We start from the raw sequence: 22,999 nt of genomic DNA, 5'->3' as shown, positions 1-22,999 counted from the left end.
TTAGTTTTTATATTTCAACGATCTTGCTTTAATACTGTATAATTTGCTGAATCATACTTATAGAATCCTCTTCGTCATATCCACTCCTGTTCTTCACAATTTTTCCTATTCCCCCCCTAATCCTTATATATAATATTTATTTATATATATTTATTTGGGGGATGATTACTAATTGAATTTAATACTACTTATTAAAACATGATTAGAAGGGTTTTATGCATTTACACTTATTTATTATTTTTTTGATTTCTTTTTATTATGTGTTTCGAAAAAAAAAAAAAAAATAAATAATGTTACAATAAAAAACAAAGTATTATTTATGATTAACAATAATTTTGGGAAAATAAACAAAAAAAAACTTCACAAAATTAGAATGAAAAAATTTGTTTTATCATATATATATAGTATGAATTATATAACTAAATTAATATGTATAAAAATATTATGATGTATTAATATAAATATTAATTTTGTGTAATATAAGATGGAAACATTGTAATAAAAAAAAAATGGAAAACTATTTAAATAAATATTTTTGTATTTATATAAAATTGTTTGGATAATTAATTTTACATTTTTTCATTTAATAATATGTTAGTGTATAATTAATAATAGGCAATAAAAAATATATTGGGGATTTCCCAATTCTTCTATAATTTTTTTTTTTTTTAACGTTCCCATATTTTTTCCCACGTTGAATAAGTAACTCGTTTTTTTTTTATATGTTTGTTTGTTCATTTTTTTTAATCGAATTAAATAAAAGAGATATAAAAAATAATTAAATAAATACATGTAATATATTTTTTTTATTGATAATATATATAATATACATTTTTAATTAATTCTTTAAATGTATGGTATATTATTTATTATATGAAAGAAAGCCCTTTTTTATATGAACAATGCATATAAGTTCTGACAAATCGTTTAAGGCTTATATTATAATATATTAATACAAATATATATATTTTTTTTAATAATATACAAAAAATAAAAACAAAATGGATATCAACAGTATTATAGAGGAAGTTCAAGCTATAAAGGTTTACCCCCATATGATGTTTAATGCATCCAAACTAAGTAAGTAGAAAATATATTTAGTAAAAATTTATGTATGTTGCTTGAATTATTTTTAAAGTGCATTGGTGTGGAAACATGGTGAAAGAATATATATCCGATGGCGTAAATAGAATAAATCGAGCATCCCCAATAATAATAATAATATAAAAAAGCGTGCTCATTTTTATATCTTTCACAACTATTAAAAAAATAAATAGTTTCCTACTATAATATATCTCATTGGGCTAATACTAAACTTATGGATATCAAATATGCACACACATATATATATGGGCATATGAAATATCCAACAAAATGGCTAGCACACCGCTACAGCCATGTCACCCGTTTTTTTTTTCTGAATTTTTTTTAATTTTCACCATTTGTATACATATCTACATACTCTATATTTTCCTTTTTTCCATTTTTTTAGAAGTACTAAGCGATTATGTCGATATAGCCTTTGAAAATAATGAATATTTTGATAATGAAGTTATGCTAACACTACTAAGATTGTTTTGTTTATATCCACATTGCTATGACAAATCTGTAATTAAGAAAATTTTAGTATGCGTTTTATATAATATAAATACCGTAGATATGAATATATATTTAAGTTTAATAAATCCAAACTTATATGATGATAATATAAAGGGTGTTGTATATTTACACGATCTAATTAAAGAATGTCAATTTAAAAAATTATGGGATTGTATAAATAATAAAAGCGAAGAAAATAATAATTATGATTATTCCTTTTTACAAAATTATAATAATTTTACATGCAATATTAGAAAGTATATTTTAAATTCTATAACATTAAGTTTTGAAAAAATTTCCATAAAACAAATATCGGAATATTTAAATATGGAAAATGCGGAAGAAATTGAAAAATTATTAAGCGAAAATAAATGGATTGTTAAAAAAATTAAAAATAAAGACGGAGAAGAACAAACTATTTGTATTAATGAAAATATAGAAAATATTCAAAATAGAAAAAATATAAATACATATTTTAATGATGACAATATAACATCATACATTAATAAGTTGAATAGCTAATGTGATTACATTTTATGTATATGTTATTAATTTTTTTTTTTTCATTTATTTTGCATGAACAAGTCATGTTTTAATTGTTAATTTATATTCCTTTTCATATATTTACACAAGTCTGTGTATATATTATATAATTCCCTTATACAGTATGTTTCATAGTTTTTAAAACTTAGACTTTAAACTTTAATTAAATAAGTTTTTATAAATCTTTCATAACTCGTTTATGCATATAATATATGCAGTAACCAGATCAATAAAATAGAAGAAATACCTATTTGGCTAGCTTAAAAAAAAGTATATGAATATGTAGCGGTCCCATATTTAGCTGTTTAGTTGCCATACTTCATGCCAGCATATATTCCTTGGTTTGTGTTTGTACCTCCCATTTGTTTCCACTACCACCCCTTTGCTTTGCAAGCATTGGGATTTATTTATTTATTAATTTGTATTAACCTTTTACCTCTTGAACCATTCGAGCGAATGCAAACCGAAAAACGATTGCTTACAATTTAAAAAAAAACATTTTTGTGTTTAAAAAATTTGAAGTATCTTTCAAAGTGCAAAATAAATACATATGAATGTGTCGAAAAAATTAATAAGTTGGTATACAAAATGAGCATGCACATAACGCATTGAACTATGTCTCAATTAGACATAAAAAAAAAAAAAAATAAATGGAAAATTGTGTATTTGATATATTTTTTTTTCTAAAGTTCAGTGTTGTAATCTTCATTTGGGGTATCGTCACTTTTGGGAGCGTCATGTTTATTGCTTGAGCTTGTGTTGGGGGTATTTTCTTTTTTCTCAAATTGTTGTGCTTGTTCTTTATATAATCTTTTACTATTTTCAATGTCTTTTATAAATTCATCATAATCAAAATCGTCTTCGCTAAACAAATCATCTTCATCGTCTTCCTCACTATCGTCATTATAATCATCTTGCTCAAGCTCTTCGTTTTCATAATTGTCATTTGTTTTTATTTCACTGTTTTCTACAACATAATTGTTTGCATAATTAACTTTTCCTTTTCGTGTTCCGTTTTTTTTATTATGTTTAAATTGAATCATATTTTCAATTTCCTCTTTAAAGAAGTGTGATAAATTAAACAGCTTTTTGTATGATCCATTATATTCCATTTTGGCATATATCTTTTTGTTAATTTTTGAAATATCATTATTTTTTTCATCATTTGGTGAGTTATAATAACGTTTAAGATAAAAAAAGTAATGGAAAATATTATCAAATGTATTTTTAAAATTCTGATCTAAATAATCTACATAGGAATCTGTTTTTTCATCTATTTCGTCTTTATTATAATTTACTAAATGCTGAAAATATGTTTTTTTTATTTCATCGACAGTTTTATTAAAATTTAAATTATTATAAGTAATAGGAACTAATGTATTTAGATATTTTTTATTATAATTTGCAGGATGGCTTTGAAAAAAGCCTTCAAAATTAATTGTTAAGAGGTTGAGTTTATTTGCCCACTCTCCTAACATCATGCCATCTGATTGTTCATTATCAGGACATACACAATTTTTACAAAAATATATTTTTTTTGCAAAACTATCATTTATTAATATACCAGCTTCAGATGCTAAATAATCATAAGACTCATTATCGTTGTAGAACGTATTATATGATTGTCTTTTACCCAAAAGAATTGGCACATCAGACTTAGGGGTATTTCCTATACCATTATTATCTTTACAATATTTTGGAATATAATTATACTTTTTCAAGTTACGTATTGTATCAATAAGATTTTGTTTTAGGTATTGATAAAATAGTGGTGGCTTTTCATTAAAATTTTTAAAAAATTTCGGTTCGTTTTTTTTTAAAAATCGAAAAGATTTTAGATATTTATCATACATATGTTTTTTTATATGTACACATTTATTTGAAGATACATTCATAACATCAACTAAATTTTTTATATTAACATAAGTATCATCATTTCCAATAAATAAATATTTTTGTTTTTTCATATTTTTATTATTATTTTTGTTCTTGTCGTTTTCTACATATTCTTCATAAAAATGAAAAATCGTTTGTTTCATCTTTTCACAAGAACTATTTTTTGATACATCATCAATATCATATTTCACAGTATTAAATAATTTACTTTCTTTATCAGACATATAAAAAATTTGAATATCTATATCTTCACTATCAAATCCACCTTTTAAAAGTTCAGTATTAATTATACTCGTTTCTTTTTGATTTTTTAATACTGGTGTAATTTTAAAATTACTAAAAATATGTTTATTATTTTTTTTATTATCAAATGTCTTTTTAATATAACTTATTCGATCTTCTGTATTTATACTCGATTTAATTCCTAAGACTATATCCTTATGTGTTAAATTGTTTTCACCATTGTCTAATATTTCATCGTATCTTTTATTTATATCATTAAATTTTCTTTTATATTCTTCGATATCATTAAAGGATATTTCTTCCGTTTCTTTTATATAATATTTTAATTTTTCATCATTTTCAATACTAATCATATTAAATTTATCAAACCCAATAAAGGTTTCATTTTGTGATCGTCCTGAATAGGTAGCACATGTAGTTATTGGATATGCCAATTGAAAATAAGACATGACTATATTTTCATAATTCTTTTCTTCTACTTCCTTTATACTTAAACTTCCATAGTCTTCAAATAAATTTTTTGTTATATAATATTTATAAACATCAAATTCTGTATTTTCTTTATTTGTTAAGTATACATTTTGTTTTGCATCTAAACAAGTATTTTCAAAATGAACTAATTCAACATGAATGTTGTCATATATAAATTTCGATATTTCATATATATAATCTTTATGTATAATTTTTTCATTTTGTTTTTGTATATTAATATAATTTTCATATATATTTTTTAATAGTATTATATCTAATATAATTCCACTATTCATTGATGGAAATAAAAAATTTTTATTTTCATTTAAACTGTGAAGAATCGAGGGTTCATCATCATTAAACCCGTATCCAACAAACATACCTTTATATTGATTATTATAATTACTGTTACTATCGTTAGAATTGTCACCCTTTTTAATAAACTTATCACTGCTTCCGATGTCTTTATTTAAAAGTGCTGAGACTATATCATCTTTATATTTTTCATCTATTATATTTGAAATATTTTTAAATTTCTTTTTTTTTTCTAAGCTTTCTTTTATTTCGTTATTATATTCGTTGAGAATACCCTTGATGTCAATATCACCATTTTGATATATATTTCCATTATAAATATATTTATCAAACTTTAATAATAAATATTCTAAATTTATAGGATGTACCCTAGTGTGTGAACTTGCTATGATAATATATTTTATTTTATTTTCTTCATCATTCTTTTCATTTTCTTTACTGACTTGTTCATATGTATTAGTTAACAGTTTAAAAATGCTTGAATGATTTAAATTTTGGAGGTTTAATAGGTTCTCGTCTAATGCATATATATTATTATTATATACTTCTAAATCAAATAAAAGACTATGAAATAAATTTTCGCTAAAATCTAAATCTACTATTGGTTCGTTTATAACTAAAAATTTTGTTTTTTTACGTAAGTTTTGAAATATATTATCCTTTATTTTGTTATCACATTTTATTACTATACTTAGTATTAAAAGGGGGAATAACCAGATTATTACTTTCATCCTAGCAAATTTTACTTTTTCACATCAGACAAATATTTTGTTGTATTATTTTTAAAACCTAATCTAAAACTTTAATCTGTAAAAAAGAAAAAAAATCCCAGTTGTTTTATTTCACTACTCCAACAAAAGTGTGTGTGCAAACTTAGAGGACTATACAGTTTTATATCTTCACATTGATAAGCGTTTTACAAGTTTGCTAAAAAAAAACAAAATTTACTATACGTGTGTAAATGTGTCATTGTACTTGTAAACAAGTGTACATTTTTTTAATACCCAAATTTAATTTTAACCAAAAAAGAATAAAATAAAAAATTTTGAAAAATTGGAAAAAATTTTGGAAAAAATATTACGAACATTCTTAGGCGCTATTTCATTAAATACACACATCAATGCTTCCCCTTTTCTGTGTATGTGTATGTGTATGTGTATATAAAATATTATTGAAATTTATTTTTTAAATAAACACAAATTATATACATAAAAAAATTGTCATATCCTTTTTAGTAACTAATTTCCCCTAATTATTCTTCAGCATACAAACCAAAACAAATAAAAATATAAATTATGCTGGAAATGTGTATAAATAAAAAAATGACAAAAGAAAATATTATGCATATATTTGACATATGCTTATTTCATTACCTAGTAATAGAAATATAACATTTTTCACAAACTTATAAAAAAAAAATCATTTAATATTTACAAACAGGTGTTGCCCTTTCATACAGCTCATATACCTTGAGTTTATATCGAAAATAATATAAAGTTAAAAAAGTTTTTTAAAAAATTATAAAATAAAAATAACGAACAAATGGTTGAATAAGCATACGGGGGTCTGTTACATGCTCACCCTTCTAAGTGGCTAGCCATATGCATATACGGAAGTGTAAAAAGATGAAAAAAGATGAAAAAAAATAAAAAAAAAGCCGAACGAAAGGCAACATAAATCAACTAAGCACATTTAATATGTACACATTCTCAGCACCAGCAGATATTGTCAACATGTTATATCTTATATAGTTTAAATCGTCAACTACTCCCCTTTTTCGACCTAAAAAAAAGAAGAAGAAAAAAAAATAATATATATGTATACATGTACAGTGGCATGCATAGAAATAGGAACAGCGCCGAACGCTTTAGAAAAAAGCCAAATGAAATAAAACAAACAGTGGTATAGATATAGAGGTGACATACCCTTTAGTGCCTGTATATCCTTGTATTTCTTGGCTGCTGCTGAAAAATATAAAGTATTATTAACAGGTACACCAGTTTTATCACACGAATATGTATTAACTATCTGTGATGAATCTTCAATTGTATTTGTATCAATAAGATCATTTAATTTTATAAGTTTTTGAAATATTTTATTAGTCGAATTAAAATTAAATGATTTAAGTAAATCGAGAAATGCTAATAATTTCGCTAATACTAAACCTTCGATTTTATTTTTACTTTTTATAAACTTATGTAAACAATTAAAATAAAAAAATTTATCACGATAAAACATTTCTACATTTAAATTCTGAATCGATTGAGGAAAAGATTTTAAAACTTTTATATTTTCCATAACAAATGTTTTATTGTTGGGAATTATATTATTACTAATATTATAAGTATCATTATTTTTTTGGTTTGTCATTCTGCTTTTATCATTACATTTTTTGGGTATATAAATAAATTTCTTTTTTACAATATTTATTTTATCATGACTGTTTGAATTTGTAGAAGTTTTTCCAGTTTCATTTCCATCTTTTGACATCTCATAATCTTGAGGAAACATTTTGCTGACTAAATTTTCATTGATATGTTTACATTCTTTTTCTAAATCTAGTGATAAATGATTATTATTATATTTTTCTTTTAATTTTTTAAAGTACCCATTAAACATACTTCCATACTTGTTAATAAAATTTTTGTTTTCAAGTGATGCTACTAAATCGATATAGCAATAATCTTCATCTTCCTTCATTAACATTTTATTATATTTTTTAATTATATATTCATGAAATGAATTTAAATTTATATTATGTATATTTTGTTTTATTGATATCCAAAAATCTGTTGATTTTATTAAATCTTGAACACTATCATAATTGTCTACAATTTTAGTAACATTTTTTAGAGATCCGAGATCTTCATTATTGTTTTCATTTATTTTAGTATCGAGGTGCATTTCAATTGATTTATTCATTGGCGCATTAGCTTTTTTTGGTACACTATCAACATCAGGTAATACTATTAATATTATATTTTGTCCTGCAATAAATCCCTTTTTGTTAAGTTCCCATACTTGTTTTCTTTCAGAAAAACTAAGATGTTCACTTGCGTCGGTAACTAAAATATCTCGACCTAAATTGTACATATCATTACTATCTTCATTTTTCCCTTTTTTTAAAACATATTTTTTATACATTCCATTTGAAAAATATCCTTTTTTTGACTGAAACTCCTTATTATTATTATCTATAAAATTTTGAATTTTTTCTAAATACTTTTTATAGTTATTTTGATCTTTTATCACCTCATGATACTGATATATCATAATTGTACATGGGCTTTCACAAATTATATCGTCTAAGTCATTTATGTTATTTAGTGTGTATATATTTTTGTCTTTGTAAGTTTTTTTCAATACATTTTTTTGTTTGTCCCTGAAACATAAAGGCATATTATTTGATATCACTGGTTTAGCTAGCTGTAAATTAATTATATTATTAAAAAATAAAAAGGTATTGGTTAATGGTATTGTTATTTTCCTAATATCGCAATTATTAAAATTTCTAGCATCTAAATTTAGATAATCAAGTAGAGCTAATAAATGTAATAAATACGAACTATGTGATACAACAACTAAATTAAAAACTTTTTTATTTTTTCCATTTGTCTTTGCACATGTATCTTCATTATTACATTTATCGCTCATATAATCACCGATTTCAGAATTTTGAGTTGAATTTTTTTTTTCATCATTTTTCAAATTGGATTGATTATTACTTCCTTGGGGGCTCTTCGAATTTGATGCTTTCCCATCTAACCCCATAGAATCATTTTCACGCTCTATAGATGCAAAATAATTAATAGCTAGCGAATGTGCAAACCTTAAAAATTGTAAACAACGGAAATATACTTGACAAGCTGATTCTCTACATCTTTCGACATTCATAATATCTTCTTCACCAAAACACATTAATTCATATTCATCAAAATTATTATCACAAAATTTTTTAACTTCAGATGTTTTCGATCTTTGATCACTAACATAATTACCTGATATTTCTCTTATCGGTTCATAAATAACTATATTTTTTTTAAAATTAAATAAATATTTCATTGTTTGTAAACATCTTCTTAAAGGTGAACATATTATGACAAAATCGTTGTTTCGCTCGAATACTCCTTTTTTGTTTTCCTTTTTATTTTCTTTTCCATTTTCTTTACTATTTTGTTCTTCTTTATCACACTTTTCAACATAATCATTATATAGTTGCATTATTTCTTTATAATATGTGTCATGCATTTTATTACACCCACTTTTACCTGTACCGGTCAGGTGAAAATTCCTTACAGTTTCACACATTTGTATTCCCCTTTCAGTAGCTGTACTATCCAAATAAGCATGTTGCTTATATATTAAATCTCTTGATGTGTCTAAATCTTCAACATATTTTTTATTATGTTCTGCTTCCATATGTCTTATAAGATAAATATTTATTTCATAATTTTGTTGAAGTATTTTATTTAAATATTTTCGATTTTTTTTTAAATAATAAGAAGTCTTATAATATATATTATTTATTAATTCATTAATTTTCGTAGAATTATTTTCAATACTTTTATTTTGTTTATTTGACATGCTATTGTCATTACTTACTTTTTCAAAGTATGTATTATTGTTTGAATTATTTTTATTATATTTATCTTTATAATAGTTATAATATTTTTTTTCATTTCCATTTTTTGAATAATCATTTTTAGAGTATCGATATTCTCCATAACTATCATATGAATAGTCATATGCATTTATTTTATTTTTTGTTTTATAATTAGGTTCATCATTAAAATAGTAGTTCCCTTCTCTATAGTATCCATAGTTTGGCTTGCTATTATAATATGGATACTCATGTTTATCTGTTTTATTATTTATTCTTGAGCCATAACTATTTATGTTAAAATTTTGTGGCCCATGTCGTTCATACGAGTAGTTCCCTTTCATCATTATTTGTTATATGTAAGTTTAGGAATTAAAAAAACAGAAAAAATAAAAAGTTATGTAATTTTTACCCTACGTCTTTTTAGTACACTGTATTATCAATGTATACAAATGTTTTTATGTATTTTTTTTTATTTCCTTTTAAAGGCTTATTATTTTGCTTTATACTTTTTTTTTTAAAATAAAAAAATTATGAGAAAAGTGAAAATTGGAAATCATATATTGATATGATTAATAAAGAGTTTAGATTTTTATGTGACTCAAAATCGAAAAAAATAATCTACATATAAAATGTATTTATTAAAAATGGATACTAAATAAAATAATATTGTCATACATAAATATGGTAATATATTTAATCAAATTTTTTTTTTTTTTTTTTTTTTTTATTTTGGCTATTTATCATTATGTAATAATTACATGTACAGCTCTGATTTATTTGTCATACAAATTTGCAGTTCTATATGTACATAAATATTTTATGAAAAAAATATAATGCTACACTTGTTATAATTTGTTGAAATAGAATAAAAAAAAAATTGTGTAAAAAAATGGGAATATAATATATATAATGTTATATTTTTTACCCTACCTTTTCTTATGATAATGCATATTCAATATGAGCATATGCATGCGTTAAAAAAAGAAAAATGGAAAGAATAGAATTTTTAATTATGTGGCTATAAAAATTAAATAACTATATCTCGAATTTCATTAATTATTAAATTTAATTACATTATAAAAATCAGAGAACAAGTTTGTATACACTCTACAATGGGCTTAAAGAGTAGATTGTACTTATGTCAGACTTGTAGTCATATATATATTACCTAAATAAATATATTTATATAGAATATCCAGTGATATTATACATACTTAGTGTATCCCATATTTATATGAACACAAAATAAACTAAAGTAATAAAAAGGTTTTACAAATTTTATGGAGATACACTTTATATTATGTGTTATAGGGAAAATCGGAAAAAAAGATCAAAATAAAAAAAAAAAAAAAAAAAAAAAAAATTGAACTTAAAAATATTATTAACAAAATAGCTATTATGTGTTAAAATTTAATTTGCACACAAAAATAAAGCATATATCAATATTCAACTTTTTATAAAAAATGATATCTCATTTTGTTGTCTATCCTTGCATACACTTTTATTATAACTACTATTTTGTATGTTCGTTTTAAGACAATATAAATATAAATTATATGAATAATCCTATTATATAGTCTTACATACAACATATGGAATGCATTATGAATGGGCGTGTGTCATGATTTAATCTATTCTCATCTTCGATAAGATATTTACGAATTTTATTTTTTAACTTGTTCGAGTTGTGTAATCATATAAAAATATAATAGTTAAGACGGAAACAAAAAGGTTTTAAAAAAAAAACAATATAATATATTTATAATAAAAAAAAATGTATAAACATAAAAAAATAGCATAAACAAGTAGCATAAAAAATTGATAACAAAATAATTGATAAAAGAAAGGTAATAATAAATTTGAATTTTATAATAATTTACAAAAAATTACCCAGCAAAACCATAAAATTTATTTAAAAAAAAAAATTAATTATTAAGCCTTAAAAAAGTAATAAGAACATATAAAACATTCTTATAATTTTGCTGAAAATTTTACAACATTTTTAAAGACATAATAAATGTCTTGCATTTCATTTATACTAGTGAAATGTTTATAATATATACAACATATGTGTGTTATATTTTATGTAGTAAGACTTCCCATTATTTATCTTCTTTTTTGATTGTACTTCCAGTTGTTCCATCTTTATTTGGTGAAGGGTTGGAAGTATTTGTTTGTGATTGATTTCGTAGAGGGGTAGAAGGTTTTGTATTATTTTTAGTTGGTGTTTCATTTTTTATTTTAATTTTTTGAAGTTTTTCACTTATTTTATTATTTGAACTACCATCACTTGTAATATTCTTAATGTATAATGATGTTCTTTTTTCTTTAACAAACTCTCTATTTTGATATGAATCTTTGGGTATATGATTATTGCAATGTGTTATAAAACTAAATAAAGAAAAACAATTGTCATAAAAATATACATTTACAAATTTGTCTTCATATATTTCAACATTCATGTGGTATCCCTCTAAATATGCACACAATGGATGAAAATATTTATCACAACAATTTTCATTTTTTTTAGCTTGCTCAGGTATGCTTTCTTTTTTAGTATCATTCAAGTCGCAATTAGTAGATAAGGTGGTATTTTCATTTTTTGACTCCTCCCCATTTTTGGCTTCTTTACTATTTTTATGTTCACCTTTCCATGCACATTTTACAGCAGCTCCCTTTTTGTTACATATAAAACATACTTTTTCATATGCTTTCAAATTATTTATATCCCAAAAACTTAGATTATAAACATTTAAACAAAAAACTTTTAATATAAAAAATAGGACACAAAAAACATGAACAAAATGCTTGTTTGTTGTTTTTTTTAAAGCTCCCCCATTTTTTTTGCAAATATAACAACAACTATCTTCAACACTTTTTATTATTTTTTCAAAAAGTATCATATTATTATTTCCATTTCCCGAATTTTTATTTTTAACTTCTGAATTGTTATTATTATTTGTATTACTAAATAAATTATTTATTTTATTATTAAAATAGTTGAATTCATGGACACTTAATATATTAGTACCATAACATGTATTATCGGTGTTACTATTGGTTAATCCATATTTTGAATTAGTACTTGAATTTTGTTTTTTTTTTTTATTTTTTAAATTATTTGATTGATTTGAGTTAATCTCATTTTGATACATTTTTATTAAATATTTACTAAATTTACATTTATCACATAAAAAATCTTCAACTTTTCCTTTATGATAAATACCATAACAATATTTATGAACATGTACAGAACAATTTGCACATTTGTACATAATATTTATATTACTATCTTCTTTATAAAAACATACACTACATAATGCATCACTTTTTTTATCATTCACTTCTCCATTTTTATTATCTTTTCCAGTTTTTTTATCTTTTCCTGTTTTGTTATCCTTTCCTGATTTGCTATCCTTCCCTGATTTAGTGTCTTTTCCTGTTTTGGAATCTTTTCCCTTTTCATCACTTTTATTATGATCACTCACCTTTTCTTCTTTTTGTACTGCATCAGATGTTGTTTCCTTTTCTTTAGAATCGGATGCAGTTGGAGTCGAACCATTTTTAGCATCCCCTTCTTGTGTACATTGCTGTTCTATTTTCTGTGAATCCGAAACAGATTTTGTAGATGTTTTTTTTATTTCATCATTTTTACTAATTTCTTGAGAAGTGGTGTTATTATTTGGTTGATCTTTTTTGAAAGTTTTAGCATCTGGTTGACTTAAAAAAAATATTTCTTGTCTTATAAAACTTTCCTTCAAACTATGTATCAAATGATTCCAATTATTTACACATAGATATTTATAATAAATAAGGTTAACATACATAGGCATATCTGATATATTATATTCATGGTTTTCTTCTACAATTTTATTAACTAATAATAATTTATTTTTTACTACTTCTTTATTTATGTTATGATATAATTTTTTCATATTTTTCATATTATTATCAATTGCATAGTTGAAATTTTCTGGATTTTTATATTCTTCAATTATTTTTTTTGGTGATATATTTATATCTTTTTCTTTGCTTGGACTTTTTTTAATATCATTTAAAAGATGTTTATTATTTTTTTTTCCATTTTTAGATGGGGAACTATCTTTTGATTCGTTGTTATAGAATTTGAATTTACTATTAGGTGAAAATGTTGTATTAAAGTTTTGATAAGTATTATTGCCATAGTTTTCTTGGCTATTTTCATAATAACTAGTGAGATTATATTGATCATTGATATTAAAATTGTGTGCATTTTTCGATTTAGAATAAAGATCATTAAATTTGTTATTGTTCATGTATTTTTTTTCATTATTACAAAAAGATAATATATTATTTATATCTGAAAATAGCTGTTCTTTTTCCACCGAATTTATATAGCTTCTTACATTTTTATAAAAAAATTCAGTTTGTTTCTTATTTATGATATAATTTCTAAAGCAGTTTAATGAATATTTGTTTAGTAAATAATCAGCTATGCTTTTCTTTTCTACCTTTTCAATTTGATCGTTCCGTTCGTCCTTACTCTCAGCATTATTTTCGACCTGCTCAATGGGACCACCAATTGCGCCATTTTCAGGATCATTTATGAGAGATGCCTCACCATTTTCCACATGTACAACCTCATCATTTTCTAAATTTTCACTATCATCTTTAACTTCTTCTACTTTATTATTTTGACAGTTGTTAAATAAAAAGATTTTATAAATATCATAAGTACTAAACGAATTAATACAAGAAACAGAATCATTATTAATACCCTGTTTATTTTTGTTTTTATCTATGTTAATAATGCTATTGTTACTGTTCGTTTCGTATGCTAAATTGGTGTACCTCTGAATGGCTGCTTCAATACGATCATTTAAATTTACATCATCTAGTAAGTTCCTTGTATTTTCATTTATTAAATTTTTTATTTGCTTTTCTTTGGTAGTAGATTCACCAGTTTTGCTTGGACTTACTTCTTCGCTTTTATTAATCGAAGTATTTATTTTATTTGAATTTTTATCAACCTCTTCTGTATTTATAGTAGTAGTTATTTTTTCACCTACATTTGTAGTAACATTTTTTTTATTTTTATTTTTACCTCTTTGTTTTGATATATGTTTTTTCATACTTTTCTTATCTTTTGAATTGCCGTTTATATATTTTCTTTTTATATGATCCATTTTTTTCCCCATAAAAAATATTTCAAAATTTTTATTTCCAAAAAGTTCAATTAAATTATTATAATTCCCTTGTACTAACTTAATATAACTCATGTTTGGGATTAGCATATCTTTAGAATTTTTTGTATAGGAGTCTAAATTTTTGATATTAAAATGGTTTATAAAACAATTATAAGGATTAACAGGTCGTTGTGGTATTCCTCGAAAGTAAAAGGAATTATTATTTGGATCACAAATGTTTAAATAAAATCTACTTGTAATTTGCTTAAATTTGTATGATAACATATTATTATTTCTTTTAAAATCATCATATTCTTCATTCTGTTTTAAAACAAGACTAGAATTACTAACCGAATCTGTGTTTAAATATTTTTGACTAGACAATAATTTATATGGATTATTACATGCATCATATATTTTAACTCCCTTTTTTGAATAAAAAAATTTATGTTTTTTTAAAAATAAATAATCATAATATGTTAATTCAAAAACACTTGATAATTTTAAACCTTTATTTTTAGTTATATTAAAGAATTTAAAATTTGATAAAATATTTTGCAATAATTTTTTGTTTAACATTATTTCATTTATTCTATGACTATTCATTTCATCATCACCCATATTACTATTCTTATTTTTAGAACTGCCTAAGCTGTTTTTTACTGGAACTATTTTATTTACCAACGATTGGGTATTGCTTATTGCCATATTTGTTGAGTTAGCTTTATTTACACTTAATTTAGTAGTACTATTCGATTTAATAGGTCCTCCAACTTTATTTTCAGATTTATTTCCTGTGCTAGTATTATATAAAGCATTTTTCATATTATTGCTTGCAGAAAAAATGGCTTTTAAAATTTTGTATGCATCTTCTTTATATGTGCTTCCATGAAGTGTTTCATATATTTCTTTGAAATAATAATCAATATTATTAAATTCATTTTTTTTTTTTTTTACATGTTTTTTTCTATTATCACTATCCGATTCATATATTAATAAATATATATTACTACCATTATCAAATAAACAAAAAATTATATTAAAACTTTTGTTAGCACAATATTGAGCTTCTTTATTTAGTTCATAATTTTGATTTTCATTATTATTGTATTCTTTATTTATATTTTCGTCTTCTATATTGTTATTACGGTTTTTCTTTTTCTTCTTTTGTTTTTTATTTGCATTTCCTTTAGGCAAACATAATGTTGTTACATCCTTTTCTTCCCCATGTTCGCTCTCTTTAGTTTTGTCAGCACTTTCAACCACACCAGCCTGATCATTCTCAACGGTGTCAGCATTGTCACCATTCTCACCATTATCAGCAGTGTCAACGGTGGGAACTTCTTTGCTTTGGAGAGTGGGGTCCTCTGGGGTGTTGACTAATTCGTTAGCATTTTTTTTCCATGTTTTTTCATCTCGTTCCGTGAAAGAACGTTTTAATGCATTTGGATTTTTTTTGAAGAACGCATGGTTTGAATACGATTTAAGTAATTCAACTACAGTTAAAATATTTTTTGAATCTACAATTTCATTATTATTTTGAAATAGTTCACTAATATTATAAATGGTTTTAAAATTTTCTATATCACTAATATATTTATTACCAAAAATAAAAAAAGGTAATCTATAAAATAAATAAGAATATTTATTTATGTCTACTCTTTTTTTTAGTTCAACAGTAGGAGTATGATTAGTGTTATTATTTGTATTGCCATTATTTGAAAAAGTTTTAATATTATTATTATTGTTTATAAATATTTTGCCTTTATTTGTATCTATGTTTATATTTCTCATAGGATTTATATTTACAATTTTATTATTTATTTTAATATTTTTATTTTTTTCTTTCTTTACATTTTTTAGTTTATATTTTTTTTTCATTTTGTCACTAATTTTTTGATAAATATTTAATCCTTCTGCTTGTCTTAAACAATATACACCTTCACATACATTATTTTTAATTATAATTCTTGCTTCAACATTTTCAATTATTTTATTAATATATTTAACGAATAAAGATAAATTGTTTTCATTAGTTTGGTCCGCTTTTTCTAAAACATTCTTACTATTTAAGCTAGTTGATCCTAATCCATTACCTCCAAATAGATCGCCAGTTAATGTAGCATCTTCACTTGTTGATGAATTTATATCTTTTATTTGTTCGTTTATTGAATGGCACGTTGTTTCATTTCCCTTTGATAAGCATTGGCTTTCTCTATCGCTTTCTTTCCCATCCGAATATACACTATTATTACATTTTGTTTTTTGTTTTTTATTTTTATGGGATATATTTTCTTCATTTAAATTGGTAATATTCATATTTCCCTTGGATGATTCTTTTCCAACATCATTTGCATTTTTAGAAAATTTGCAACTGCTCTCAATGGTGTCAATTCGCCTTTTGTTTTGCTTTTTACCTTTTTCAGCTTTTTCAACTTTTTCAGCCTTTTCAACTTTTTCAACTTTTTCAACCTTTTCAGCTTTTTCGCTATCTGTGTTTGGAGCTTCTTTTGGGTCAGGCTCTTTGAACAGCTTGGTCTCTCCAAAAGCATGCGAAAATTGATCCGAAAAAAAAACAGATTTGATAAATTCTGTATAATAATAATAGAATATATTCTTCAAGTTATTATCCGTTTTATTATTGTAAGTATTTAATTTTATATTCATAACAGTTTCAATATCTTCTTCATTATTGTGATTGTCACACATAATCAGTTTTATATTTTTTAGTTGAACATTATTATTGTATGCTATTTCAACATTCTTTATATACAATCCTAATGTATTTTTTTTTTCATTTTTACTTTTCTTTGATTTATTTTGTACTTTATCATTATATTTATATTGATTATGATTATTTTTTGTTTCTTCGATTGTAATTTTTTTTTTTTTTTTTATTGTTATTTTTGTATTTTCATTTATTTTTATTTTTTTTTCTTTTTTCATAACCATTGTTGTGTTCATATTTTTCAACTTGTTTATCTTTTTCAGTTTTCCCAACTTTTCTTTTGCTCTCTTCTTTTGTCTACTATCATACATTTTTTTCTTATATTTATAAAATTTATAATAAAATTTATGATTGTTATCATATTGATTACAAGAAAGGTATTCCAATTTCGTGTTTCGCCATTTATTATTACGATTCCGTTTTAATGTTGACTTATGTAGATACATTGATTTATCTAATTGATTTTGCTCATCAAAATCAGAAGAAAAATCTGCAGAATCAGAAGCGAAATTTGAATGAGTTTGTTTATTTTCTTTCTTCACATCTAATTGGGTTCTAATTTCTGTAGAATCACCTACTTTTACATCTAACATCTCTTGCTTTCCCCCTTCATCAGAAGCATTATTTTGATTACTCGTAGAATCAATAGATCTTGGTAATTTATTATGGGGTAAGGGGAATAGTAATGAGTGAGAAGAATCTGAAGAAAGATCTGAATCGGTATTAGAAATATAATCATAGCTAGATGCATTTTCAGATGATGTATCACAAACAGATGGTGAATAAACTGAAGAAGAATGGGAACCAATCGAAAATGAAGAAAAGGAAGATACAGATGGTATTGTTGATAAATTATTAGATGATGAAATTGAACAATAAGATTTTGATAATAATTGTGATAAAGAATTTACTGATGATCTATCAGAAATTTCTGTTTTAGAAAAAAAATCATTAGATGAAGAAGAATGAAGTAATAAAGAAGATGAACATGATATATTATCTAAATTCTCATTTTCAAAATTTGGATTATTCTTATTAATAGATTCTATAAAACTTGTACGATCCATATTATTTATTATGTTAGGATATATAAAATCAGATCCTTGATTTTCATAATTTGGTATAAATGCTGGTACCCCTATTTCTGTTTTTTCTCGATTTATATATTTATTATAATCAATAATCGAAAAATTATTTCTAATCATATTATTATTTTTTTTTATTTTATGACATACATGTTTTGAATTAATGCCATTTAAACTTAAATCGCGTTTTTCTCGATTTTTTGCACTCTGTGAAGAATATACCATCATAATATTTTTACCTAAGTATATTTTTTCTGGATCATTTAAAATTTGAGATTGATTTATTTTTATAGTTCCAATATTTTTATCACTATTTAAATTTGATTCGTTTATTTGTATTATTTTATTATTTGAAGGAAACACATTTTCAATTTTATCAAAATTTCGATCAGGTAATAATGGAATTCCTCTTATTGTACCAGAATTATTTGGGAAGTACATATTTCCAATCTTTTTCATATTCATTCCGATCATATTATTATCTATTTCAATACTCTTAATCATATTAACATTTGTATTATTATATGTTGTAGGTATGCTTGCTCCTTTTTGTCTTTTTAAAACATGCTCATCACCATTTTCTAAAATATGTAATTTCTCATCCTTTTTAAGTTTTACATCGTCGGAAAAAAATTCATTCGTCCCATTTTTGCTAATCACTTTTTTTTTTGATTTTGGCGTATCTACATTGTTGTTTTCGACGACCTGATTCGTTTTGTCATAGCTACAGTTGTTCATGTTACTTACATTTTCAGCATCGCCATTCGTTTGAACTGCTTCTACTTTTCTTCTAACTTTTCTACCATTCTTATTATTACAATCAGCAGATTCCGCCTTTTTAGAATCATTTTTAGCATCTACAGGTTCCCCTTTATTTATTTGATTCGACTCGCTGCGTCGTTTTTTTGTTTTTTTCTCACAAAGCGGAACATCTTGATTTTCCTGTTTATCCCCACAATTAGTAGATCCCAAAATTGGGTTACTTTCGCTGTTTTGAGCATTTTCTGTATTTTCATTTAATGAATTATCTATTTTTTTTTTTGGCATTTTTTTTGTGTCCGACTTGTTAAGTCTCTTCATTATAGCAGTAAACATTTTGAGATCCCGTTTGAAATAATTTAATTGTTTTTTTTTTTTATAAGAATTGAAAAAATTATTAAAATAACAATATATATGAAAATATTCAGAACATGATGGATACATACATTTTGTTTTAATACCTTCCGTTTTTTTACAAAATATACAAATTTTTGAATTATTAATTTTTATAGATTCAATTATTTTTTCTCTAATAATTTTTATAATATTTAAATTTAAAAAATCTCTTCTATATATAAGTTTTTCAATATCTTTAAACATGTTATTATATTCACTTTGCTTAATTATATTATCATTAATTTCATTTTTTGGATAATTATTTATAATATTTAATACGTCCTCACAAAAATAAGTTCCATCATTTATTATAGTGCAATTATTAGTATCAATACAATACATAGATTCTGTTTCTTTTTTCGATCCATTTTTATCTGTTAATTCTTCTTCATATATTTCATCATAACTATCTTCATCTTCTAAATTTTTTATTTCAAATTTTTTATTATTAATGATGTAGCTTGTTTGGCTTTGTTGATATTCATCACTGTCTTCATTCCCACTACTATAACTACAGGTCTCATTGACACTTCCTGTGCAACTGTGATCCGTAGTTATAAATCGATAATTATCATATTCCTTAAACTGTTTTTCATTTTTTAAATTGCAAATATTTTGATATGACATATTTTTAAGATGAAGAACAGTATTGTGTCTATATGGTTGTACATTCTGTTCCTCGTTGATTGTTAAGTAAGGGATTGTATTATTATTCACATCAGTTTGATATATAAAATTGTTTTTTAAAATGAAATTATAATAAATAATATTTTTAATTTGTTTAAGAGTTAAATTATAATAGTATGGATTCAATAAGAAGTTAAATGAATGGCTATGTATTAATATATTATATTTATTTAGTAACTGTTCTTTTATTTTTTTTATTATTATTTCATTTACACTTTTTAAACTTCCATAAAGATTGACAAAATAATCTTCATTATAATAATTAAAGAAGAAATATTCAAAATATATTTCAACAATTGAATTATTTTTTGTTATATTATTATAATATAAACAACATAAATGAAACCACTTATTATTTTCTCCCTTCTTCATTATTACATTATTATTTGATTTATTGCATATGTTACATGAAATGTTCGCCTTGTTATTATACTCGGCATGACATTCTGCACCACATCCGGTAGCATTATCAGTTCTACACTTATTCCATTCTTTAATTTCTTTTCGTATTTCTTTCCGAATTTTTCTTCTCATTTTATACTGAATATGATGAATATAATTACTTTTATTATGCTTATTTTGTTTTATTAACTTTTCAGGAATCATGTTAGAAATAATTTTTTGACTTTCCTTCAAACGTTTTATTGCATCTTTATTATTTCTGCTTATTGATGAATGGTTAGTAGAAAAGGAATTATAATAAATTCCAAACCAGTTGAAAATATTTCTATCATGCTGAGCATCAGACTGATATGCATCACTACAACTGTCATTACAAAGTTCATCACAGTTTTCTACCTCTTCATTGTTATTTTCATTTTTATTTGATTTGCTACAAGCTGAAGGGGATTTATTTTTTTTCTTAGTTACTTTTTTATAAAAATGTGTTTTTTTCATTTTTGTCATATATTTATTTGAATCGCATAATTCATGATCACTTAAATGCTTAGTATATAATTCTTTGTACTTATTTATTTGTATTTGTTTATCTTCATTGTTTTTAAATTTTAAATTATTTATATTTTCAAAAAAATTTGTCATATATACATCTTCATATTCATTGTGTGGTTCATCTTGTTCAGTACTATCCGAATCATAGATTGTCGAATATGAAAAATTATATTTTTTTTGATCTCCTAAAATGGCTAGATAATTATTTCGATTTTTATTAATATAATAATTTGTTTCGACACAAGCATCACATAGAAATTCGTTTAAATTAAAATGATCACAGAATGTTTTATAGCAATGTACATGAAAATATAAAGAACAGCCTTTACATTTTTCAAGATATTCTATATTATTATTATGAAAACAGATAGTACAAAATTTTGGATTTCTATTATTTAAAAAATAATCTTCTAATTTTATATATTTCTTATTAATAAATGAATGCTCTTTTTTCATGTATTTTTTTTTATCTGTATATTTTTGTTTTAGCTTATCTGTTAATTTACAACCATCAAATTGATTAACATATATTCCATATAAATTATTTTCAATATTATTTATATTTTTATTATATTGCATGTCTGAACAATTCTTTTGCTTTTGTTTAACTTCATCTTTCAAAAGAAGTGAAAAAAACTCATTCTCATTTAATTTTAATATATTATTATTTGAATTATTATATGACGTAACTAATTTGTTATTCTCTTTATTGTCTTCCTTTTCAAAACCTCCATCATTATCTCTTTTTCGTACTTCATCTTTGCTGTAATATCTTAGTATGTCTAGATAGCTTTTATTTTGTATAGTGCCCATGACGTCATTATTATTTACTGTCGTTTTTTTTTAACTATAAATTAGTATTAACATGAGGGTAGACATAAATTATAACTACACCTTATGCATTTAATTACAAAAACAAAAATAACTTAATAACAAAAAATAGCTCGATACATATACATGTGTTGTATACATATAATATTATGCATATTTAAAATTTATAAAACACACCCTATATGGTTGTTATGCAGGAAAAACCTTCCTTACATTATTTATTTTGTATTTTTAAAATTTTACTATGAATATATAACGTCTTTATATCCATTATATATTTATCCCCTGCATACAGAAATATATATATAACTTTATATATACCCCTTTAGCCCCTGACTTTATTTTTTTTTTTTATTATATATATTTTTTTTTAATAATTATTTAATAAACTCATTTTTTATATTCTTAATAATAGTCATAACATATAAATTAAGATATAAAAAAAATTATAAGAATACAGGGATTTTCTCTATATATTTTCAAATTAAAAAAAAAACGAATTTTTATAGTAAAATTTTAAAAAAAAAAAAAACGCATAATTTTTTTTTTGCTGTCGTCCGTTATATGCCTATATATATAATGCATTACCCCCTGGCCCCTCTATAGTTTTTCTTAGTTATATATATAATAAAATAATATATATATTAAATGGAAAAAAGGCATAAAAATATATATAAAAAATTAATTAAAAATAATTAATAAATGGTTTTAACAACTATATACTATT

The 22,999-nt window shown here is 23.1% G+C and overlaps 4 protein-coding genes across 4 annotated transcripts; 1 reads left to right on the top strand and 3 right to left on the bottom strand.

Moving 5' to 3' along the window:
* Positions 1–1,001: 1,001 nt before the first annotated feature.
* On the top strand, positions 1,002–2,121 carry PCHAS_0409500 (eukaryotic translation initiation factor 3 subunit K, putative; the record flags this gene model as incomplete). Its single annotated transcript, XM_016799990.1, has 2 exons — positions 1,002–1,080; positions 1,493–2,121. The coding sequence occupies 2 exons, from the start codon at positions 1,002–1,004 to the stop codon at positions 2,119–2,121; spliced, it is 708 nt and encodes a 235-aa protein (XP_016653291.1).
* A 704-nt stretch (positions 2,122–2,825) lies between these two features.
* Positions 2,826–5,798, bottom strand: PCHAS_0409400 (parasite-infected erythrocyte surface protein; the record flags this gene model as incomplete). The annotated part of the gene is made up of 1 exon (XM_016799989.1): positions 2,826–5,798. The coding sequence occupies one exon, from the start codon at positions 5,796–5,798 to the stop codon at positions 2,826–2,828; it is 2,973 nt and encodes a 990-aa protein (XP_016653290.1).
* A 947-nt stretch (positions 5,799–6,745) lies between these two features.
* Positions 6,746–10,014, bottom strand: PCHAS_0409300 (phosphoglycerate mutase, putative; the record flags this gene model as incomplete). Its single annotated transcript, XM_016799988.1, has 2 exons — positions 6,746–6,849; positions 6,993–10,014. 2 exons carry the CDS (start codon positions 10,012–10,014, stop codon positions 6,746–6,748), a joined length of 3,126 nt encoding a protein of 1,041 aa, XP_016653289.1.
* Positions 10,015–11,772: 1,758 nt separating this feature from the next.
* PCHAS_0409200 (phd finger protein, putative) lies at positions 11,773–22,254 on the bottom strand (the record flags this gene model as incomplete). The annotated part of the gene is made up of 1 exon (XM_735779.2): positions 11,773–22,254. One exon carries the CDS (start codon positions 22,252–22,254, stop codon positions 11,773–11,775), a length of 10,482 nt encoding a protein of 3,493 aa, XP_740872.2.
* Positions 22,255–22,999: the final 745 nt, after the last annotated feature.

The sequence above is a fragment of the Plasmodium chabaudi genome (genome assembly GCF_900002335.3).
Source record: "Plasmodium chabaudi chabaudi strain AS genome assembly, chromosome: 4".
NCBI lineage: Eukaryota > Apicomplexa > Aconoidasida > Haemosporida > Plasmodiidae > Plasmodium > Plasmodium chabaudi.
Note: the sequence above shows the minus strand (reverse complement) of the source record. Positions and strands in the feature narration are given on the sequence as shown.